Genomic DNA, 25,717 nt, shown 5'->3' with positions numbered 1-25,717 from the left:
CTGGCAGATATTTAAGAAACTGTTTGAAGAAGGTTTACAAATTCAAAAGCAAAGATTACGAGACCTAAGAAACTATGCCAAAGAAAAGCGAGATGAACAAAAGAGACAGCACCAAAATGAACTGGACTCAATGGAGAACTACTATAAAGACCAGGTGGGTTCACTGCTGCTAGTTTACATTCTGATGTGCTTAATCCTGACCGCCCAGTGTCAGACATCAGCGTAGTCTGCTGAACAAGTAAGCCTCCACATATTAATTCGGAACTTGTCACTATACAGGTTGGACTGACTGAAATTTAAGGTAAAATAAGCTAGTGCTTGACCACAGTACAGAATATTGCCCTGTTTCCATTAAAATAAAGATTTTAAGCCTATGAACATAAGAATTGTTACATTTAGACTACAGACAAATATAAGGTTTTTTTTTCTTCCCTGTAAACAGTTTTCATTGCTGGCAGAAGCCATATCACAGGAATGTCAAGAGCTCAAAGCCAGAGAGAAATCCCAGGCCCAGGTAATTAACAAGATAGAAATCGTTTATGTACATTTTTAAGAAATAGAAAACAACTGTATACACTTTTTAAGGGGAATGGAGAGGATACTAATAAGATCGATCTACGATTCAAAACATGTATTCTGATTTTAACTTTACCTGTTCATGTCTCTGTAAGAGCTGCTGTGAAATTATTAAAATTACTGCAGAAGCTTGATGAGCAGGAAGGTGGAGAGGGAATAAAAATACATGAGGGCCCTGGATCAATGTTGTGAATAGCAGGATGACATGAATTCTCTTTCAGATGTTGTATAAGGTGAAGAGGGAACTGAGATCTAAGATGGAGAAGGAAATTCAACAGCTGCAGTACATGATAACACAGAACGACGATGATGCCTTCTTCCGGGAACTGGAAGCTGAGCGCTTTGAATCTCGGCTTCATCTGGCTTCCTTTCAGTATAGTAAAAATCCCTTCCTATGAGGCCAGACTTCCTAAGTGTGGACTTTACTGGCTCAATTCTAGCTCTGCCCTGGTAAACAATCTAACCCAGAAGAATCATTTCTAAATAACTTATCTATATACTGACTCTAATACTTTTTATGAAATAACTTTGAAAATAAAAATTGTTTTCTTAGTTTATTGCTTTGAATTTATGACCTAAAACTTTAAAAGAGGTGCACGAAAGCAATTGAGCAGCCAGCTCCTGAAGCCTATTGCTGTAGGTGAACAAAAACAGTAAAAAAATAGCACTTGAGGACCCCAAAAAAAGATCTCTAAATCAGAAAAGAGCTAAAGTGTGGGCTTGTCATTAGAGGTGGGACTTACTTAGGGTTAAACCTTAAAGAAAGATACGATGGTTAAGTGTGTGTAGCTTTTTCACATGGAGGCTAGAAGATGAGAATTTATGCATTATGGCTTCTGTCAATCAGTTGGGAGGGGCAACAGGTGTAAGGCCCTTGGTGCTCAAAAGAGCACTAGTGATTGCAGGTGGGAAGGAGGCATAATGGACTTGAAGTGGGCAAGAGTACACCAACCTTATTTCTAGTATGGGGGCAGATGAGGAAGAAGAAAAACCCGCTCAAGGGTGGTGTCCTTCCTGGAGAGGAGGGCTTCAGTGAAGGCCAGGAGCTGGAGGGAGGCTTCAGAGCAACTGAGCATATGGGGAGTTAGTTAGTTAGTTAGTTACTGATCAAAGCCAGAGAATGGCAGAGGGCACCAGAAAAGGATTGGAAGGGAGAAGGGAGGTTCCCATTAGGGCATATAGGGAATAATAAATATGAACAATAATAGAGGCCAGGAGGCATGATGGGGTGGGATCTAATTATCCTGCAGAAAAGAGTAGGCAGCTGTATCCAGTGCTGTGGTCCCAAGTGCTGCCCTTTCGGAATGGCAGCTGACAGTGTAGGGCCTGTAGGCAGGCAGGGGTTTCCTGGGTTAAAGACTTGGAAGATGGCCAAATTTGGAGCATCATAAAGGAGAGACATGCAGATAGCTGCAATATATATATAGTGACAAGTCAATCAATCAGTGCAGGTGAATGGACAGGATGGGGGAAATGCACAAGAGCTAGAACATAAGTTCTAAAAATGTTTGTTAGAGAAAAATGATAAAGAATTCTAGATAGAAAGATATACACACTAGGGACTTCTTCCCTGGTGGCACAGTGGTTAAGAATCTGCCTGCCAGTGCAGGGTACATGGGTTTGATCCCTGGTCCAGGAAGATCCCACATGCCGCAGAGCAACTAAGCCCGTATGCCGCAACTACTGAGCCTGCACTCTAGAGCCCACGAACCACAACTACTGAAGCCCGTGCACCTAGAGCCCATGCTCCACAAGAGAAGCCACTGCAATGAGAAGCCCGCGCACTGCAACAAAGAGTAGCCCCCGCTCGCCGCAACTAGAGAAAGCCCACGCGCAGCAATGAAGACCTAACTCAGCCAAAAATAAAAAAAATATATATCCTTGGGTAAAATGAGCAAATCTTTAAAAAGCTATGGTATGAATGGGTATCATATATATAATGCAGTATAATCAATACAATATAGGAAAGCTCTGGAAGAACAGTCCCCAGGTGTGACTCTGGTAGATTATATAAACTTTCACTCTGCTTAATATACTATTTGAATTTGTTATACAGGCATCATTACACTTGTTTTATTGTTTTAATGTTTTAGGAGGACTCTTCTGCTAGCTCTTTACCAAACTAATTAACTGGGAATAACCGAAAAGAAGAATAAGTGAGGGAATTTACCAGGAAAGGGATGGGACTGCCAAGCAAAGGTCAAAGAATAGGAGAGGAAACAAAAATAAAAGATGCCAATGCATTTTTGAAAAATAGAAAACAAATGAAGTGGTAACTAACTCAGCAAGTGGAGGGGTGTTGCTATCCAAGTACCAGTGGAGAGAGGATCGTATGTGAAGCCAGTTTGCCCAGAAGAACCCGGGAAGGAAAGCACATCATAGTCATGCATTTGAAAAGTTATTAGAACTATAACTTAACTAAACTGTATAGGGTGGGGGTGGAGGTGTCACAGAATGAGGTGGTTGGTGGTGTGAGAACTAAATCTTCAAATATCCCCTACCCCACCCCCCAAAAAAAACCAGACTCTAAAATTAATGAAGTGCACTATGAACCATATCATTTAGAAATGCGGAAATACCAGAAGAGCTGACAGTTTAGGAATAGTAGCTTCTGGAGAAGCAAGACTAGGGATGAGGGGAAAGGGTGATGAAGAGTCACCCTCCCCCAGTTTTAATGATATAATTGATATCATACCTTAAACTTAACACAGTTTTATATATCAATGATTTGATAAATGTACATGAAATGATTCAAGTTTAGTTAACATCTCTTACCCTCACACAGATTTTTTTAACTTGTAATAGAACTACGGGTTTTTTTTTAAAACTATGGTATGTCTAGCTGGTGTATATGCAGTACTATATCACGTGGGCACTGGAGAAATTACCTGCCTTTCCTATAAATGTAAGCAGAAAAGAGAGAACCTGTGTTAAGGTAAGGCAGGGGAATAGAGGCCTTTAGTGAGGGAACTAAGGGTGTAGGGGAAATTTATTCACAATGGAAAGAGGCGTCACACTGAAAAACGGTAGTGGGAAGTCTGCATGGAGAAAGAGACAGGCAGGGCAGACAGAAGATGATGTCATTAAGAGAAATGGTATAAAGAAAGAATCCAAAATTGGGGTTTAAGCTGCAGCTTATAATCTATTAGATCCCAAATCCAGACATGCTGAAAACAGGTTTTATCTGGCTTTCAAGCCATTTGAACCATTACCCAGAATTTGATTGATGTGACCAGTTTCTTCTTATCTTAAAAAAAAAAAAACATTAAATTGAACTGCATTTAAACCTTTGTCCCCTGAAGAACAAAGCTGGAGGCATGAGCTCCCTGGTTTCAAACTATATTACAAAGCTATAGTACTCAAAACAGCATGTATTGGCAAAAAGACACATAAATTAATGGGACAGAACAGAGAGCCCAAAATAAACCCACGAATATATAAGCAATGACAAGTGAGCCAAGAATATACAACAGGGAAAGGACAGTCTCTTTAATAAATACAGTTGGGAAAACTGAACAGCCACATGCAAAAGAATGATGCTGGACCACTGTCTTAACCATACACAAATAATTAACTCGGAATGGATTAAGACTTTTAAGACCTGGAACCATAAAACTCCTAGAAGAAAAAAGCGGTAAGCTCACTGACATCAGTCCTGGCAATGATTCTTTTTGGATTTGACACCAAAAGCAAAAATCAACAAGTGGGACTACATCAAACCAAAAAGCTCTGCACAGCAAAGCAAACCATCAACAAAATGAAAAGGCAGCCACTGAATGGGGGAAAATATTTGCAAATCAGACATCTGATAAGGGATTAATATCTAAAATACATAAACCACACATATAACTCAACAGCAAACAATCTAATCATAAAATGGGCAGAGGAACTGAATAGATGCTTTTCCAAAGAAGATATACTGAGGGTCAAGAGGTACATGAAAAGGTGCTCAACAACACTGATCAGCAGGGAAATGCAAAACAAAACCACATATCAAAATCACAATGAGAGATCATCTCATAACCGTTTGTCTGGCTGTTACCAAAAAGTTAAGAAGTGTTGACAAATACGTAGAGAAAAGGGAACCCTGGTGCACTGTTGGTGGGAATATAAATTGGTGCAGCCACTGTGGAGGTTCCTCAAGAAATTAAAAACAGACCTAACATATGACTCAGCAATTTCACTTCTGGGTATTTATCTGAAGAAAAATGAAAACACTTGACTGGAAAAGCTATCTGCACCCCCATGTTCACTGAAGCATTATATACAATAGCCAAGATACAGAAACAACCTAAAAGTCCACCAATGAATGAATGGATAAAGAAAATGTGGTGTATGTACACACATGAAATATTATTCAGCTATTTTTTTAAAAAAGGAAATCTTGTCACTTGCAACACGATTGACCTTGAGGGCATTATGCTAAGTAAAATAAGACAAACACCATATGATCTCACTTATATGTGGAATTTAAAACAACAAAAACAAACCCTCCCACCTCCAAAACCCGAGCTCACAGATACAGAGAACAGACTGGTGGTTTGCTAGAGATGGGGAATGGGCAAAATGGGTGAAGGGAGGCCAAAAGTTATAAACTTTCAATTATAAAATAGGTCATAAGGATGTAATGTACAGCATGGTGAGTATAGCTAACAATGTATTGCATATTTGAAAGTTGCTAAGACATCTTAAAAGTTCTCATCACAAGAAAGAAAAATTTTATGACTGTGTGTGGTGATGGATGTTAGACTAATTGTGATCATTTCACAAATATCAAATCATTATGGTATATACTTGAAACTAATGTGGTATGTCAGTTGTACCTCAGTTAAAAAGCAAAACTTTGTCCTTCTGGTGTCGATGGTTCTCCTCCTCCTTGCCACGCCAGCCAGCATCGTCTTTGGGAGGAGTGAGTGGTCTCAAAGGTTGAGTGTGATGTGCTCTCCATCTTTACTTTCCTGGGCTGAAAATCGAAAGACTTCATAAACACTTAAGTCAGCAGGAGGAAAATCTTGGATGGATCGCTTACCCACCCCACAGGCTGCTACAGTTGCCTCTCCACCTCCTTTGCTTATAAAACACTGTTAAGAGAGAAGTGGGGTTTACAGCTCAGACTATTTTGATAACCTAGATAAAACCAGCCCAAATATCCACAAAAGGTATGCTAGGATCTGAGATGTCATGGGGAAAGGGGGATGGGGGAACAAAACCAACTGTTTTAAAAACCAAGTCTGGGATTTGAAGCCTTGCTTAGGTGAGGTATTTAGTCCTGTGCTCCCGTCATGACCAACTTCTTTGCTGTACACATACTGAGTTCTGAGTACCTCAGTTTGCACTTCAGCATCTACCGAGACATACGCCAGAAGCACTAGTTTGGAAGTTCAGTTTTTTAACAAACATCCAAAGCTAATCCCTAAAGCTAGTACAGAGCCGGACACATAGTAGGAGCACAGCAGATATTTGCTGAGTGGACAAAGAACAAGTCACATTTAGGGCATATACCTTTAATGAATATAACTTTAAAAAATCGATTTGTCTAGTTTTCTAAGAATATTAACATAGGATTTAACCCTTTTTTCTGTATAATTACCTCTACTCAGTTCTGCTGTACCTATACTACCATAAGCATTTGGGATATAAAGTACAAATAAATGCAGTGGGTGTGAAGGTTAACCTTCATTATAATGAAAGGACAAATCTTTCAGGTCACCACAGAGCAGAAAAATGTCACATATTGCTCAAACTTTTGGGTAATTTATAGATGATAATACTAAAATCCTTAATGTACTAAAAATTTATAAATTTTAGATTCACAACCATTGTAAACTGGCAATGGGAGGCAAAGCAAAAAAATATATTGCAAAAGGATGTAAAAAATGGACCCTATGCCTACTTTCGGAACTTTAATACACCACTGCTTCCACTGCATCTCCCAGACATTCCTTTCTGTATGGCCTATGCTGTGGAGAGACTTACACGGACTATTCTTGATGAAAAAACATCGTATCCAGTTCTTTTTCCACCCACATATTTAGCTGGACTTTAATCCACTATATTTACAGAATTGTGAATCATGACCCTTAAAGTCACGGCTTCTTGGAAAAATATAACTGATTTCTGCATTTCATTTTGAGGATTTTACTGCTCAACACCAAGGTAGCAAATGAGGCCCCGGTCATAGCTCTGCCCTCCAGAGCCTGTGACAGTTGTTACAGGCCATTGCCCACCAAGAGCCACTGCCAACCTAAGGATGTGCCATAGCAGAACAAAACAAGCACCTTCCCTGCTCAACCTGGAGACAGAAAGGGGGTCCTGAGCCCTCTGAGGCTCTACCATGTGACAAAGGCATCAACTAAGGAAGGACCATGAATCTTAAACTTCACATTTTATGGCTCATATGCTGTCACTCTTCATAGACCCAATCAAATTTCTTCAAAACAATTCATTATAAACTCAATATTCTTTAAAAACTTTGATGCTGTGACAGTGCAAACAGCATTCATTTTATTGCTCAACTTCGGCATGGGCACATACATAGTTAATTTTTAAAAACCATTTATACAGATGTTATTGATAAAGCTCATGTAACAACTGAGTGAAAATACAAAGAATATCAAAGCTAAAACACTCTGTAATAAATACAAATACAATGAAAATGATAAAACTTTGTTTTAAAGTCAGTTTGAGAGAAGGAAGAATATTACATTAAGTGAACTAATTACATCTAGAAACAAAACAACTCAGCATTTGGTACAATCATCATCCTAATGTAAGTACATTAAATACTACAAATGGCACCCATTGACTGTGCTGCAGCCTAAAGACAGAAGCAAAAGGAGCTGCTCTATCAAACTGTAAAGATGTCTGGAACAATCTCTAACTCCCATCAATGCAATCAGCTCGATGCACCAGAAGTTCAAGCAGACTTAGTGTTGTAAAATAAAGCAAATTACACTGTATTTAAAAGAAAGGAAACTTGTGCTCTGGAGTGTAATTACAAGGAAAAAATAAAAGACTTGGTAAAAACAAAACCCATTCAGGGCAACAAACTATGTGCAAAACAAAATGTACACTATACACAGCACTATTTAAAAACTCTTTACACCAAAGAAGTAAGACCCTCAGAAACAAAACTCACCTCTGTATTGCGTATGAGCTCTACAAAGTAACCATTGTTCATAATTAAGTATTCATGATGCAAAGGCAATGTATGGAAACATGATATCACAAATCTGAAATAAAACTAGAGGAAGGATTAGAAAAAACCCAGCTAAGAGGGACATGTGGAAATAAATATTCACATTACACATGAGGTGCAAGTCCAAGGTTCAATGATACATTGGCACGTTTTGTTTGCTTAGCACCTATTTGGAAGTGATCAGGTAACATAACTTTGAAAATGAAATCTAAATCATCCTGTTCTTATAAATTATGTTGGTGATACCATAGACTGTAAGGGAGGGTAATTTATTTCTGTTAAAGCTCTATTAAGTCATTATTATAAAATTAAGAAGGCACTCAAAAAGCGATGGTATTTGCCTGCTCTATATTGTACATTAGTGTGAGAGTAGCATTTCATTATTACTGCATCCGTCAGTTATGATTTCTCTGAAGTGTTCATCGTGTACTTACTATTACTGAAAGATTATAATAGGCACAGTTACACTGCGCTAGTGCTTTCATATAAGAGAGAGATGGACCTGCAACCAATAAGGTACTATCGTGAAAGCTGAAAACTACTGATAATCAAACAGTATGTTTTAAGATGTTCTTCGGTACTACTAAGAATGCAGTAGGAAAACAAAGTGTTTGGGAAGAAAAAGGTCAGCATAAGCACATCGCCACTACACAGTTATGACTGTAACCAGCTTGTGTGGCTGTCAAATTTGGCTGAATGAAATAAATTTAAATACTTAGAAACGACAGGAGTAGTTCTCAACTTTTTTTTAAGCAGCAAATTTTCCACCTCTTTTATTCTACCCATCCGCCACCCCTCCTAGCCCCCATGAAAGCTTACGTGGAATTCCAATGCATATACAAGAGGAAAATCAAAGCTGCTCTGGGTAAAGAGGGGTGGGGAGTTCGAGGCCCCTGCTCAAGTACCAGCTACGTTTCTTCTCCCTCTCTCTGTCCCTCCTCTCTTAACCATTACTTCTGAGGCACCTCTGAGGAGGCCCTTGGCTCCAAGAACACAGACTGAAAACCAATCCATCAAACGAAAGAATACAAGGGGCTTATTCACTTGGTAATTAAGCTGTAAAATTTAAACAAAGCTATCTCATCAAAATTGCTATTCTTGATTTCACAACAATGTAAAAAAAACAAAATAGTGCAGATTTCTGATACTTGAATTTAAAAATCCACCCATGATTTCAGATTTTTCCAATCTCTCACTCCAGAATTGTGGTTGCCTTCTGGATCATGCAACATGCCACACACCTTGAAAGCTAAATCTGGATATTTCAAAATCAAATGCTGATCTTCAACACCAAGCGAACTGGGATTCCCTTACCTCCAAAATCACTCTTCAGACGAAAAGTATTGTCTGCGATAGAGTCAGAATCGCTTGTTTCTTAGTAATCACATCCCTGCCCGACCACCCCACTTCATTTTGTTAGGTAAAAGCAGGGTTTTCTAAGCTTGCTAAATAATCTTTAGAGCAAAATTTTTCCTTTTCATAATTTTATCTGATTAAAATATGAGCAGCTAAACACAGAGATTCAGGATGGTTTACTTGATAGAAACTTACCATAATTAAAATGTAATATAAGTTAGGTGCACTTGTCACAGGAGACTTTGGTTTAAAGAAATAGTATATATATCAAAGATAAGCTGACCCAATAAAAGAATGAAAATCCCATCCCATCCACATGATCTGAGTAGCTATAAAAATGCAGTATTTCCATTTAAGATGCAAAGTAAATCCAAAATAACCCGATCATATTCATTCAAGATAAAAAATTAAGATTTTTTTAAAGTCTCTTAAAAACAGGGAGCCCCTGAATGCATCTTATTGTAGCAAATAAGCTACTAAGTTCAGACTAAATGGTTGCATTAAGAATTTGACAACCAAAATTATATAGCTGTATTCCACGGAATTCATGCTTGAAAAATATAAAAAAGACTCACTTAGGCTAGGTTGAAACATATAATGCTTTTAAAATATAATGCTTTGCTATAGAAAAATGTAATTAAACATGTAAATGGCTTAATTTTTAAAGATTCTTTTATAGCCAATTGTTTACAAAGGTAGAATAATTCAAAATAATTTTATTTTTTTTACAAAGAGCAAGTACAGGAGCTGTTCAAAATCATGTATTCAACCAAAATGAAAATGTGACTTGTACCGACTGCTGATTTGTCTTGATGTTTGATAAGAGTTGAAATCTGTGAAGCGATTTGAATAGATTACCTTTTATAAAAATAGTAGTAGTCTTTAAGTGTAGAATACTGCCTAACTCTGGAAATGTAGGAAAAGTCAGCATTCTTTAGGTTCAAGATATTAATTTTAAATAGCAGCTGAATGTGGCCTCATGGCAAAGCATAAAGACCTTTTTTTCCTTGAAAAGGAATTTCAGAATTGTCCTTTCCCCTCACAGTATCCTAAAATTTTTTTAAAAAGGGGGGTGCACTTTCCTGTATGTCAGCGTTCCTTGAAACTCTGCTGAAAGGAGGCTGTCAGTCAGGGGTATAAATAGAGTCCTGGGTAAATCCTTGAAGTTGTCATTCCACAGCAAATCCACATGTTTCTTCAATGGCTGTTAGCAGCTTTTCATATAACTTTTCATAGCTTTCATAGGGCGGAATGTCTATTCGATTGAAGCTGTAAATAAGCAAATCAGATTTTACACAGTTCATTCAAAACAGGTCAACTGGCCTAGCAAGTGTATACTAGTTTACCCTAATACAGCCACATTACTCTTTGTGTCACATAGAAAACGACAAGAAAAAGTTTATATTTCTCTCAAGTAGAGATTATTGCTTTGGGGTTTTCCTACCAATTTCTGGATAATCTTAATTCACTTAAAAGGAATGATAAGCAACTCTTTTAAGGGTCCATTTAGTAATGAGAAACAACAAACGAAATGTCAAATCTGTTTGGAAACTAACAGCTACGTACATGGAATGAGGGAAAAAAGCTACAGAAATAACTTACCAAGTGTGGGCTTTTGGCAGGTTGTTAGTGCAGGCATCAATCTGGTGTATGGTAAAGAGTCGTGGGCCTGCAGCACCTGCAAAGGAAGCAAATGTGGATCAGACCACTGTGGGTGCACGTATTAGTCTCCAGAATCTCAGGATAAAACTGGTACACAAATCACAGGGTCGAGGGATAGGAGGGTACTGGTGACTCCATATAAGCTGCCAAAGGGCAGCAGGAAAACAGTCTGGGTTTTAAAAGCTGGAATTGACCTTGGATAAGGCTGGATTCCTTAATCTGCTAGCATTTCAATTTGAGAAAAAGTTCAGGACTGAAATCCTTTGCCAACTTCTATCTTCTACAGAAAATCAGTGTCCCAAAAAAGAAGTACATGGGCAAATACAAGATCCAATACATATATATACACATTCAAAAAGATGACAACCTAATGCAAATTTAAGTTTCACAACTCAAACTTCACTGAGAGCAAAAGATTAGCAGTCTATAGAATAAATTTCAGGTAACATAAGGCACCCCATACAGACGTTTGTAGAAATACAACCTCACTTTATTCATCTGGGTAGTCTGATAAAGATGCGTTCTCCAAATGGGGAACGCAAGCGTGACTAAAGTGTGCTTTCCCAGTGGATTTCTGATATGTGAACTGTGGGCAACACTGTTGAATTACATACCAGTCTTGCTTCGTATACCCTCAGTCATCACCAGCAGCAGCAGTTTTGAAAATAAAGAGCTTCAGAGGTAAAGGAAGCAACTGCCACCCAGTGAGGCACCACGATCATTAGCAATATACCAACTCATCCCCAAATTAAACAGCTATTCCATGGACAACAATTCTTAAAAATGGAATATGGCTGTAAAATGGTCTGATGCCATGCATTAATTAAAGTGCTCTGACCAAACAAATGACTTCCACGACTCATGCTGCCTCTTTCTATTAAAAGAATAAAAGTAGAGGGGAGAGGCATCCCAAGTGGGTAAATGTTTGCCAGGTTGAGATGTGAACATGGAAGCAGACAGACTCCCCCTACAGGAATGTGCAACAGAATTTAAAAGCAAGGTGACCAGAAAAGAAAAGGCAGAGCATCAACACATACGGTCTCTAACATGCGGCACTCACTACAATCACAGAGAACCCAGCAGAAAAGGCTCTTGGGAGGGAACAAAGGAAAGGAAGGAGAAGAAGGTATCAAGACATGAGAGTTACAGATAAGAACTAGAGTGAAAAGAGAATCTGTATGTAAGCACGTTTGTACACCACCTATGTACACCAAATACTGACCCTCTGCCCCCAATTATCAGATGCCCCATCGTCTGTCCCTCTGGCTCTCTTACCTTGTAAAGCTTTGAAGCCCTGCAGAGGCACTCGGGACGAGCCCGTCACAAACTGAAGTAACCGCGCTCGTCGTTCTTCATCAAAAAACTCCACGGCCTTCCAAAACCACTTGACAACGTTGCTGTCTGGTGTACAGTGTTTTAACCGGGTGTTTACCTTCCAGTCATTAACATCTATCTTTCCAAGTCCACAAATAATGAGCTGTTAAAATATTGCACAAATAATGAGCCAATGGAAACCCAACCTAAGCCAAAAATTCCTTAAAACAGAACTTTAGATTTGCAGTGTTGGCTTTCATATGGTGTTCTTAATCGAGGGTAGACATCAGAACCATCTGGAAAGTTTTTCAAAATATACACACTAGGTCCTATGCTCAGAGATTTTAATTCTGTGACTCTGGGGTGAATTACGATCCGTATTTTTTTAAAAGTTCCATGAGTACCTACTCACTGCAGGTTCCCTACCCAGGATCTGAGAACCACCACTGTGATGGACATAAGATGAAAAGTTCCGTAACTTCACAGAATTGAAACTAGACTCAGAGTAAATACAGTTTATATGTGCCTGCCTTATGACCTGCATCTATTATTCGGGTTTCAACACGTATTAGCTTTGGGATTCTGGGCAGTTCAGTCACTTCCCTTGGCCACAGTCTTCTCTGCTGTAATATGGCAGTAACATCTGTTTCGTTACATCCTGCGAAAGCAACCAACAGTGCACAGGAACTCAAGAAGTTGTGTTGAATAAGTGATACAATCTGCTTAAAGTTGGACCAAAGTATGAAATACATGAATGCACTGATAATAGAGCTCTGCTTGGCATTCTGATGCAGGCTCAGTATAGATGAGGTATATCAAAATCACTTTGATATTATTAATACTCACACCTCCCTAGGGTCCAAGACTGACTCATCCTACTGATGTGTTTATAACACTGAATTATGATCGTGTTTAGTGTAAAACATAATGTAACCTGCAAATCCTATATTTCATAATTATATTAACCTAGTCTAACACTAAAATAAATTATATACATATATTTTTGTAAAAAGCCTAACTTCATTAGCAGTACAAAGTATATAATAAACCCTAACGTTACTGAATAAAACCTGCAACAAAGCTTCTGTAGCGTCTGAAAAAATGACTGGCCACTGCCACACTAACAGGTAGTAGGCGTCCAAGCAGGGTTACAGAAGTACCCATGACCACAGACGATACCTCCCTGAATTCTTTTCTTTAGAGGAGTGGTAATTTTAAAGCCAAATTCCTTATTCATTGTATGAACAGATAAAAATGCATCGCATTTCAACTTTACTGCCATTCCTGCTATGTTTTCTTCCTCCTTCTGACTACTTCCTTCTGGTCATTTCACTACAGAATAGTCCAATCAAAAAAGGAATGGGGATGGTAGTGAGTCAAACCAATCTTTTTAGACTTGTTTGCTAACAGGTCTGTTAACAGATTTAGTTAGTAAGGATGCTGAAGTTAATGAATAAAATCATGTTTTAAATTATGTATCAACTTCAAATATTTATGCTATCCCTAGCCACTAATTAAATTTGGAACCTCAGGTAGAATAAAACCTCATTGTTTTTTCAAAGTAGTTCAGTAGAAATTGAGATGTATTTGTTAAAGGTCTTAATTATAACACCAACCTTATGGTGCTTTAAAGACTAGTTTTAGAATAAAAAATGGTTAACTGTTTATTATAGTTACTATTAGTAACAAATGTTTCCAAGGAGACTGAGGATGTTGAGACAGAGTTTAACATAAGTGTTTTAATTATTTCCTCTACGTTTTTGTCTATCAACTGCTTTCTTACAAAGCTTAATGTAAATCCAATTAAGCCTAGGCTTTTATTCCAAATAAATGTCAATATGGTGGAGACCAATTAATAAAGTTTTATTTAACTAAATCAATACCCACTTAACTAGGGAATAGAAAACAACACTGGAAGAATGTACACAGAAGACATGAAATCTATTAAATGCATGAACGGAAAATATGGAAAAATAAATTAAGAATAGTCACAATATAAGAGAGACTAGTTACTTGTAGAATTTCCAAAACATGAAAGGCTTTTCCAAAAGCAGGAAAGACTTTTCCTGTGAATTAGAATTCTCACAGCATCACATCATAAAACTTCAAAAGCACCAGAAATACAACCTTCCTCTAAAACTAAGTAACAGAAAATTCCCAAACTTTCTTTGTTATACTAGATGATGTCATGACATCAATACACTGACCTCTAACTCCTTCTCATCAAACGTCTTCAGCAGATGCTGTGGAATTACTTCATTAAATCCTTTCTGCAGGGCCAGGAATTGTGCCTCAATTCCTCGTAAAAATCTCCAGTTCACATAGAGTCTGGAAACATCGGACAGGGGTTTCATATGATCAAATATATTCAGGTTTGGTAATTATTATGAATCTCTAGTACTTTAGCAACATTGCACTTTACAAGCATCTAGCATTAAGAATTTAGTCTAAAATCTAAAAGAATCTCAGATTACTGAAGGTAGATGGATCCTGAGCTGTGAGGCAGTTCACCATAAATTAAAAAGCGGTAACCTTCCACTAACAAAAGCAGCATCAATACAGCAACTCTTCACATCAGAAAGAGTCCTATTAAACTGGAAGTTGGCTAGAGAGTAGATGGGTCTGAAGTTAAAATCAGAATGAAATGTCTTTCTCAACTTCTAGCATGCATGCCAATAACCAGAAAAAAAAGCCCATTCAACCAAAAATGACTATTTTTCTGGTTTCACTTGAAAATATAATCTGAATGTGTTGGGTGTTTTCTTTATATTTTGTGGGTTGTATATGGGGGAAGAAGAGGTAAAGAGAATCCCCATATCCAAAATGAGAAGAAACAGTAAAAGCCAATAGCAAGCACTTTTTGACTAAATACTCATTTTTCCCTATAAGCTTTAAAAGCCCTGGAAGATGTAATTTTAGCAACAAAAAGTACACTAAACTACATCTCTTGTGTAGCTCTACTTACGCCTTTGATTTGGACTTATAATTTATACATGAATTTTTTTTTTTAATCTATCTTCCCAGGAAAACCTCTCCACCTCACAAATCTCAGAATTACTCATACTCCCAATTTGCCAGTATTTCCTTTTCCAAACTTGGAGAAATAGTTCTCTACCTTAAGAAATAAGTTACTTAATATTAATGCTATCCTTTGGGGGACCTCATTTTTTGTTTGTTTGTTTAAGGGGAGAGCAAAACTGCACACCTGTAAAAAGTTTTTCTTTGTCATTTTTAAAATTTCAAAACTATTTTTTTTAACTCTTTATTTATTTATTCATTTTTGGCTGTGTTGGGTCTTCGTTGCTGTGCGCGGGCTTTCTCTAGCTGTGGCGAGCAGAGGCTACTCTTCATTGCAGTGCGCAGGCTTCTCATTGCAGTAGCTTCTCTTGTTGCACAGCACGGGCTCTAGGCACGCGGGCTTCAGTAGTTGCAGCACGTGGGTTCAGTAGTTGTGGCTCATGGGCTCTAGAGCGCAGGCTCAGTAGTTGTGGCGCGTGGGCTTAGTTGCTCCGTTGGCATGTGGGATCTTCCTGGACCAGAGCTCGAACCCATGTCCCCTGCATTGGCAGGCAGATTCTTAACCACTGCGCCACCAGGAAAGTCCCTCAAACTGTATTTGGTAAGGGAAAATTACTGTGTGCTATAAACATGACTGAATCCTAGAAAGCGAGCAGCCCACACTAGGTCCTGGAAGTGAGACACTACTGAAATTCAGGAAATTCCCATTCATTCTTCTTTATTTTTTTATTTTTATTTTTTTTTGGCTGTGTCGCACAACATGGGGGATCTTAGTTCCCCGACCAGGGATCGAACCCCAAACCTGCGCCCCTGCAGTGGAACTGCAGAGTCCCAACCACTGGACCACCAGGGAAGTCCCTCATTCTTCTTTTTTTAATTAGAAATGTAATACATGTTTGTTATTAAAAGAAAAATTATATTTAAAAAAATCAAATATTAACGGGGCTTCCCTGGTGGTCCAGTGGTTAAGACTCCACGCTCCCACTGCAGGGGACACGGGTTCAATCCCTGGTCAGGGAACTAAGATCCCGCATGCCGCACAGTGCGGCCTTAAAAAAAAAACAAAAAACATTAAATGTAGAGACAGAGTAAAACCTGTAAGTCCACTCTTTTATCCTCTTTTCCCTCTCTACTTCCAGGCCCATCACCTCTACTCCTTCACCCTGGGCAAACATTTTATTTGGTTAAGTGGCCTTCCTGAACATCTTCTGAGTATAAAACAATGCAGACTTTGTTCCTTCTAAGACTTGCCTTTTAAATGACAGCTTATGCAGAGTCTATCTTTCTTTAAATATCCACATAATATTCTGTTTAATGTATTTAATCATTCTCTTTCTAAAAACATTTTAGCAGTTTTCAATTTTTTTACAAGTAGTATTTAAACATCCTTATTCATATTTCTTTAATCACATATGTGTTTCCAAAGAATAGATTCCTAAAAATGGAGCTGCATATGTGTTTTCATTTTGGTAGCTGTTATCAAATTGTTTTCCAAAAAAGCTACACCAATATTCACAATCTATGAGACTGATGGGCCTCATCTATAAACTAGAAAATTTTAGCCAATAAGACCTGGGGACATATCTGTACAAAAAAGTATAGCATGAATGTTTCTGTGTATATATGGTGAAGTTCAAACTCCTAAATTTGATTATCATAGTTTAATGTTTAGAAGAACTTTAGATACCATGAACCAAATGCTCTAACTCAACACTTCTAAATTCCTCAATCAACAGGTGATTTCATAAAACTTAAAGAATATTTTCTTGTATTTCTTTTATAAGAAATATATATATATTTCTTATATAAATCCACAATGTACTTATTTATAAATAGGATAAGTCCTAGTAATACAGCACAAAAGTGCTTCTGTACAGCTAGCTGTGGTAGCTACGCTACACATGACCCCACGAACCGTGTGTCCTGGTATGTGTGCCTTTGGACAGCCCCTCCTCCACACCAAACCTGGGCTGGCATGTGACTCCCTTTAACCAAAAGAATACAGCAGAGGTGATGTTGGCCAGTTCCAGGCTTAGGCCTTAAAAGGATCCAACAACTGCTTTTGTGCTCTGGGAAACCAGCCACGCCATAAGAAGTCTGGCTATTGTGCTAGAGAGAGAGGCCATGGTGAGAGTGAGGGGCCTCTGATACCACATGGGGATAACCAAAGAGCTCAGCCAACAGTGAGAACTAAGCCCCAGATGGTGACCCAGTGTCCATCCCAGCCAGCCCCCAGCCACTCGAGCCACCCTCAGTGAGGCACCAGATATGTGAGTGAAGAGGCCTTCTTAACATTTCCATCCCAGCTGACACCACATGGAGGAGAAGTGTGCTGTCCCTGTTGTCCTCGATCTAAATTACTGACCCACGGGATTGTGAGAAATAATAAAATGGTGGTTGTTTTTAAGCCACTAAATTCTGCAGAAGCCTATTTTGTAGCAATAAGTAACACTACCTAAACACATAAATGTTTTTCTGTACCGCCATTCTAGAACATTAAAACAAGGCTCCGGCTTAAGAACACAGAAGTGTTTACCTGACATATTCTTTTTTATTTTCTTCAGTAACAGGGATACTCTTGCCATTTGGTTTAAGTTCATGCTGAATAATTTCACCATAGGCATTATGTTCGACGCAGAAGGTATGGTCCAAAACACCTGTGATATCATTCTCACTAGGAAGGGAAGACAGGGAAAGACACTTCATTGGAAAATCTAAAATACAGATATTGTAGATGTATTAATTGGTGAGACAAATAAAACTGAGGTAGTTTTATGACATGCAAACATAGGGTTAGATTCCTTTTACTAGTTCTTATGCCATCATACCTCCTAGATTTGGGGCAGAAAAGTCAAAGAGCTTTAACCTTCATAAACACCAGGTACATTTTCCTTCCTGAGTAATGAGAAAGCCCTGGAAAGCTGGGGTTTACACAGGGAAAACTGTTATGTTTGGCTTTCAGGTAAGAAGCCCTACTTGAGTCTGGGTAACCCAAGTGACTAAACACCTGAGTAGCCCCACTGAGAAAGCTACTCGTGTACTTGGCAAAAATAACCATGGCCAGTGTATCTTCACAAACAAATGACCCCCCCAAAAACAGAACTGATTCTTACAAATACCCTTTTTAAAGTATGTTTTCAACAACCACCACTTAAGCAGGAATATCTTTTTCTAACACATGCAAGATGGAAACAACTTGCATCGTGTTGAGGAAATCATTATGTATAAGTACTTTTAAAAATCATTTTTTATATTTCAAAAAAAGTACATCCATTTTGAAACATGTATCTTTTTTAAAAGCTCAGATTCTAACTATAACGAACAAGACTCAATACATACAGTATCCACACTAAACTGTTATGAAGATCTGGATCAACTAACTCCATGTCATCCAAGGTAATGGACTTCCCAAGCAACTGTTTATAAAAAGGCAATGTGAAACCACCATCAATATAATGTCCATGAAACACAGCCATTCCCATTATTCGTCCAACAAAGTGGAAGTATGATAAATGTTCCTGAAATTGAAAAGAGTTTACATAAATACTCAAGGTAGATACTATCCAGGGAATTTTTTAATAAAAATTAAATAGTTAAGCAATGGTAATTTTTTAAATAAACAGTAAGTATCAACTTATACTCCAATTTATAACTATTTAAATGGAATAGGTTATCCTATCAAAGCCCAACAATCATTAGGGAGAGTCTCTATAGGGCATGCTTAAGATACTATACTTTGCTATAAAATATTACAGCAGAGCCAATGCCCCTCTCAAAGGGTAGTCACTCTGTAAAGTTTATCCTCAGAAATTAAGTCCAAACTACAGTCCCTCTGCAGCTTCACTGAATCACCTGCAGATCCTGTTCTCTTCCTCTCCTCCCGTCTCCTGCTAAGCCCCTTATAATCCTGGCTCTGTCATGGGAAAAAAGCTTTCAATTCTATACCTCCCTCTTCCTTTGACCTAACCAGAAACTGAACTTCAAAACATCATAGATTTAAGAGGACAGATTTCATGTCTAACTTGGACGAGAGTCTTGATTCTGCCACTTACTAACTATGTATACTTGGGCAAATTACTTAGCCCCTGTGGAACTAATTTTCCATACCTGGAAAAATGACGGTAATAATAGTATCTAAAAAGGGTCTCTGTGAGTAGTAAAATGAGGTGATGAAGCCCAAGGCACTGGACCTGGCATATGGTAAATGCTCAACAAACGTGAGCTATCATTACTACAGTGGCAGTAATGAGCTCTCCAAGCAGAACCTTCACCTAAAAATCTTCCCTTTATAAAGAATACCCTGCAAAAGGGCTTCCCTGGTGGCGCAGTGGTTGAGAATCTGCCTGCCAATGCAGGGGACACGGATTCGAGCCCTGGTCTGGGAAGATCCCACATGCCATGGAGCAACTAGGCCCGTGAGCCACAATTACTGAGCCTGCACGTCTGGAGCCTGTGCTCTGCAACAAGAAAGGCCGTGATAATGAGAGGCCCACGCACCGTGATGAACAGTGGCCCCCACTTGCCACAACTAGAGAAAGCCCTCGCACAGAAACGAAGACCCAACACAGCCAAAAATAAATAAATAAATAAATAAACCCAAAGTTTAAAAAAAAAAAAAAAGAATACCCTGCAATGAATCTAACATGCCTACCATGTTTAGACAGATTTGGTATTTCAGGATATACTGTTTTATTAGTTGGATGTTTGTATTTTCAACTTCTTTTACTTCTCTATTTAATAATCTTTAAGCTCATCTTTAAGCCTCCCTTTTATCTTAAAAATAGTTTTTTTCTTTTTAAAAAGCAATACCTGTTCACTACAAAATATTTACAAAATACAGACAAGAAAAAAAAATGCCTATAGTCTAACACCCAGAGCCACTACCAGTATTGTAGAGCCTTTCAATGTTTACACATATACATGTTTACCAAAATTTGCTTCATACAATTATTCTGTAATCTTCTATTCACTTAATATATTACAAATACCATCTTTACATGTTATTAACTATTATCCCACAACATCATTTTAGTGGCTGTATAATATAACCTTGTATGGAAAGGTAACAGAAATAATATAAAAACAACAAATTAATAACAGCTGCTAACTCTAGTTGAGTGCTTAATTATATGTAATAGGGTTAATAATGTATAGCACTGTGCTAAATACTTAATGTGCAGGGTCTCATTTAACTGTCACAACCCTTCTCTCAGGTCCAAACTATATTTATTATTATTAGCAATGATAAAATTGAGGCTTAAGTCAATGAAGGTCACAAAGCTAGTTAGTAATGGGACCAGGATATGAACTCATGTCTTTCTAATTCCAGAGTCTATGCTCTAAACCATGTCATTCTGCTTCATGTCATAATTTAATCAACCCCCTCTTAATGGACAGCAATGTTGTTTCCACTTGGGGCTACTATAAACAGTGATGCAGTAAACCTCCCTGTGCCCAAACTGTTGCACATATCCATGATCATTTACTTGAGAACATTTTCTAGAAGAGGACTTGCCAAGTCCAAGGATGTGACTTGGACAAAGACAGTAATCCTATGTCATAAACTACACTGACATTTAAAGACAAAAAACATTGTAGGTCGTAAGTTAATTTGTATCATTATAACCACCAATCATACCGGATTAACTGCAGAATCAGGATTGATCTGCAATGTATAGATATCATCTCTTGAATACTGGAAGAGGCCATAATAAGGATTCAACATTTCATGTGACAAGAGATATAACCACTCCCTAAAAAACAAGATATACCAAAGGAATTTTTTGTTAATGAATACATCTTTACTAAGATATGCTATTAATCATGTTAGCAATAAGTTTTTAATAAAACAAAATAAAGGACTAACTAGTTATATAAAATCACATTAGAAAAGTCTACCATGCCCCAAAAGTACATGAAAACTCTTGATTTATTGAAGTCACTTCTCACTCAATTTTGGGTAATTTTATGACATTTTAACATCAGAGAATCTAAGGATAATATCCAGAAGTACCAACTACTCGTTAGATGCTGCAGCCCAGTGGTCTGTTACTTTTAATTGCTAAACAAATTTGTAATTCATAATAAGTATAAAATAAAGGGAAGAATATGGTATTATTTCAAAACATCCATGTGGTCCATCTATACCACCCTGGTCCTCTCCAATCATGGCAGATTTATACTAGTTTATACAGATATATAACATTAATTTACTCTTACTTTTAGACAAGGGTATGTTTTATTGTTGATATTGTTTTAGTAAGAAAATTTCATTATCCATCTCCATTATCTTTTTTGTGTAAACCCTAAAATACACCATGATAAAAATGTAAGTGGTGAGAAACTGCAAGGCATGTGGTATAGGTGGGAACCAAGGGCAAGCCTGCATTTTCTGGGTATGTTCCATACCACTTCTTGGTTTCAAGCATACAACAGTGTTTTTAAAACCTCATAATAAACAGTACTATCAACTTAAGCTTATTAAATCATTTATATTTTCCAAAGTATGAAAGACAACTTGTTATTCATCTTGGTGAAACTGAAATAAAATGACTAGTCTAGGCTTTAAGGAGATGTCATTCTAGTCTCAACTCCTGTCATTCCTCAGCTAGGAAAGGCACATAAATGATATATTCTGATATTATGGATCAAACAGATGGAATAATATATTTTTAGGAAATACAGTGAAACACTATTAAAGTAGTTAAAGGAAAATATTTCAAAGTCCTATCATTTGACGGAGTCTAAATCAAATCACTACATTTAATATTGGGTTGGCCAAAAAGTTCGTTAGAACGAACTTTCTGGCCAACACAGTACTTGAAAACTCTAGAGATTAAAAAGAAAAAGTGAGGTCTCCACATAAGCAACCTTCCCACCTAATACGTCTTGTATGTTTTTTATGCATGTATGTGTTTTTTATAAGAAAGTCCAACTTTTGTTTTGTTTTACTAAGTATTTAGAACATGCATAAAAGCAAAACTCTACTTTTGGGTTCTACTATGGGATAAAGATTAGAAAAAGCAGTTCACTGCCACATGCCATTTAGTCCGCCCAAACCCCGAAAGTAGTGAGGTTAAGAAATAAACAACAAAAAACTAACTACTTATTTGGCCTATACATATAATTATAGCATTTAGATTCCATCAGCAGATAATTAACAAGTTTTCCCAACAAGCATTCAAAATCTACTTATGAGTAAATCATAAGCATTCCACAGAAACTATCAAGCCTTAAGTATGATGTACAAGTGATAAATGCTAAAAATCCAAACTAAAGAAACTATCCATTTGCAGGTAAAAAGGTCACAGAATGTAAGTATGTCTACAGGTGAAAACAAGTAATGCCAAATAATGATTATGGGACTTGGTGGAAACACAAATTTAATTTAGGCTGGATTTAGATTAGGGGAAGCAGAATTATCATGACGGTCCTTAAAATGTTTTAATACAGAAGCTATAATGTTTCTGCTACATTTACATAAAGTGAATTCTCACACCTGGAAAAAAAAATACTTGATGTTTGAATGTAGCAGAAACATTACAGCTTCTGTATTGAAACATTCTAAGGACCACTTATGACATACATACATACTTACAGACACAAACATTCCTTTAACAAGGTTAAAAAGCATGGCAGTGTAAGCAAAGGGAAACAGTATTCAGTTTAGAATACGTCATTAAAATCTCAAGATTGTTACTGACAATGTAAAGCAGAGGGAATAACATGTACTGAAGGAGAGAAATGGAGAAAATATCGGGCCTGCAGACCCTACCAACAGTCCATATAGGGTTGCAGCTAGTTTACAGAGAAAGTCTCATTGGACTACATGATCCATTCGGGAGTTCACAAACACTCTTCTGGTAGCAGTACTATCCTAACCTAATTATGAATGTCTCTACTAGGGTACCCTCTGTATTGCAAACATGAGGGAATATTATGCTAGAAAATAAATATCAATGAGAAAGTCACACCACAGGGAGTATCTTAAATTTGTAAATATAACGATCCATATGGCATTTACTGATGAGCAAGGCTTTACCTGGCAACCCCTCCGTAGTCAAGCCCTTCTTCTCCACGAAATTTTATCATTAATCGCTTCCAGAGATCTTTCGGTCTCATTTTCATGACTTGTCGATATGATTCCTGAAAAAAATGTTTAATATACTATTATTACTAGGTGCTTTTAACCTGTTATTTAAACTCTCCCTCCATTCCACCTACAAAACATGTTTATTTAAATAAGGTAGAATTTGTTCAACAATCAAATCAATGGATAAACTCCAAGTGTTTGAAACCTCATGGAACTTCTAAAAACAAAATGGATATAGCTTAATACTGTACTACTGAAACCAATTCTTTTGATAAATATTATATTAAAAGCCTACTAAATGCAAAGCTCCATATTTAAGTCCTATGAACCACAGCAATGATTCCACTCACATTAAAAAACAGAATCTGATAGAAGTACCACTTTTTTTTAAGTTAGCTGATCTAATTCTAAGTCACAGACACCAGTAGAAAGTAAAGGTAAGAAAAAGAAAGTTTCAAAGAACATAGAAAAATCATTAATGTGATCTTCACTAAACAGACAACTTTCTATTATTTTAAAAATACAAATGACTGACTACAAACAAGGTCAGAATGGTCCTGAGAGAAAAAAGTTCATCCTTTGGGAGAAGGATTATAAAGTTCCCAAACATCTTTTGTCCCAGAACACTCTAATAAGAGGGAAACCCCTGCCTTGGACCTCTGCCATTTATTATGTAAGAACTTTGAAGTTGCTATTAAAGCTATAAATCCAAAGATAAAAGGATATACTAGAAAGGAAGATTTTCAATAAATTAAGGAAGTAGTCCAACAGTATGATTTTTTGATTTAAGAGTCCCTAACCTCTTGGAAGAATTAGAAAATAAGGGACGGATAATATCTGTGGTCTTTTAAAATTCATTAACAAATAAGTATCTGCAACTGCAAGGACCAAGCTGCCCCAATCAGAACATCTCACACTTCATCCTATTTAAATGTTTATCTTATGTATTAAATCTCTCCAATATTATTGCCTTTATTCCCACAAGTAAAAAAGACATTAACGAAAATTCTCCCATTCTGAAGAGATATGAGTCCCCCAAAATATACTTGGAAAACAGAGTACATCACTGAATTAATTTTTCTCTACTTTAAAACAAGACTTGCAAGTTTACCTCAAAAATCTCTTCCCTGGAAACCTCAATGCGGCAATGGCCAGCCTGAGGCTGTTGCTGGGAAAGTTCTTGCCGCAAAATTTTTAGTTTCTGAACCAGGTCTCGTTTGTACCGTGGGACTGTCAGACACTCTGTGTCATCAGGGCACAACGATACCACCTGCTGTTGCTGGTCTTTCAATTGGTTCTGCCGACTAAAAGTAAACAAATATTACTGAAGTATTTTAAACAAGAGATATTGTAATTACATATTTAAAATAGCATCCTACGCTAAACCAAGTATACCTATAGCATTTCTAGACCTTATTATATTCTTAGCTTGACATTTTTGACAACAATAAACTAGCTCCAAAGTTTATTTCTTGGAACTTACAGAAGTGGATAACAGAGTTTTATTCAAAAAACTTTTATACAGCTGCTGAGAACAACTTTCTCAAATACCGTTTCCATTTCTTCTGCGTAGTTTACCATCTCTCCCTTTAAAATTCAGGCATAGGCCAAACCCTGTGCCTGTTATCTAGAGTCTGTCTCTCTGGAAGAGACAGTTTGAACTGGCAGCTTGGCAGGGACCCCTTCTCCTATGCACGCTACAGTCTAGACCACAGGAATGTGGGAGGTCACAGCAAGTTACTGGCACAGAGAAATGAGCACTTTACAAACAAGTCTAAACGTTTTATAAAGTGCCTACTTTTCTTTCTTTTTTTTCAGCCTCGCTGCACGGCATGCAGGATCTTAGTTCCCCGACCAGGGATCGAAGCCGTGCCCCGTGCAATGGAAGTGTGGAGTCTTAACCACTGGACCACCAGGGAACTCCCTACTTTTCTTTTTATTGTGGTGAAATATACGTAACATAAAATTTACCATTTTAACCATTTTAAAGTAGTATAGTCAGTGGCATTCAGTACAATCACATTGTCTGTTGTGCTAAAGTGACTTCTAACTGCACATATATGGTTTACCACAAATACACTAAAATAATCTCCCAAGTACAGCAGAAATATAATAATAATTTTTAAAGGCACATTGCCTAGAGATATTTTTATTCTCCTGGCAAAAATAATATAAGTTGCATCTAAGAATTTTTTAAAAGAATCTTATGATATAATGAATTAGTTAATTCCAATAAACCGTCAGGAAATAAAAAGTCAGATAATTCACTATTGATATCTATGCAAACATTGAGTGATTCAGTTGGAATTTAATTTTTTTTGGGGGGGGGGGGCTGCGTTGGGTCTCCGTTGCTGCACGCAGGCTTTCTCTAGTTGTGGCGAGCGGGGACTGCTCTTCGCTGCCGCACGCAGTCTTCTCATTGCAGTGGCTTCTCTTGTTGTGGAGCACAGGCTATAGGCGCGCAGGCTTCAGTAGTTGTGGCATGTGGGCTCCAGAGCGCA

At 37.5% G+C, this 25,717-nt stretch overlaps 2 protein-coding genes across 2 annotated transcripts in view; one reads left to right on the top strand and one right to left on the bottom strand.

The window, feature by feature from the left end:
* CEP95 (centrosomal protein 95) overlaps positions 1-1,133 on the top strand; it is a 65,286-nt gene extending 64,153 nt beyond the window's left edge. Inside the window, exons 12-14 of the mRNA XM_036836685.1 lie at positions 8-154; positions 443-514; positions 798-1,133. Coding sequence (XP_036692580.1) covers positions 8-154; positions 443-514; positions 798-974 — 396 coding nt within the window. The 3' untranslated portion in view covers positions 975-1,133. The remainder of the gene's footprint in view (positions 1-7; positions 155-442; positions 515-797) is intronic.
* A 5,902-nt stretch (positions 1,134-7,035) lies between these two features.
* SMURF2 (SMAD specific E3 ubiquitin protein ligase 2) overlaps positions 7,036-25,717 on the bottom strand; it is a 122,045-nt gene continuing 103,363 nt past the window's right edge. The window contains exons 11-19 of the mRNA XM_036836349.1: positions 24,328-24,520; positions 23,166-23,269; positions 20,763-20,877; positions 18,464-18,642; positions 17,661-17,798; positions 14,314-14,434; positions 12,068-12,269; positions 10,733-10,808; positions 7,036-10,399 (exon numbers count right to left, since the gene is read on the bottom strand). Coding sequence (XP_036692244.1) covers positions 10,300-10,399; positions 10,733-10,808; positions 12,068-12,269; positions 14,314-14,434; positions 17,661-17,798; positions 18,464-18,642; positions 20,763-20,877; positions 23,166-23,269; positions 24,328-24,520 — 1,228 coding nt within the window. The 3' untranslated portion in view covers positions 7,036-10,299. The remainder of the gene's footprint in view (positions 10,400-10,732; positions 10,809-12,067; positions 12,270-14,313; positions 14,435-17,660; positions 17,799-18,463; positions 18,643-20,762; positions 20,878-23,165; positions 23,270-24,327; positions 24,521-25,717) is intronic.

This window comes from Balaenoptera musculus, chromosome 20, assembly GCF_009873245.2.
Source record: "Balaenoptera musculus isolate JJ_BM4_2016_0621 chromosome 20, mBalMus1.pri.v3, whole genome shotgun sequence".
Lineage (NCBI taxonomy): Eukaryota > Metazoa > Chordata > Mammalia > Artiodactyla > Balaenopteridae > Balaenoptera > Balaenoptera musculus.
This window is presented reverse-complemented; position numbering and strand designations above follow the sequence as displayed.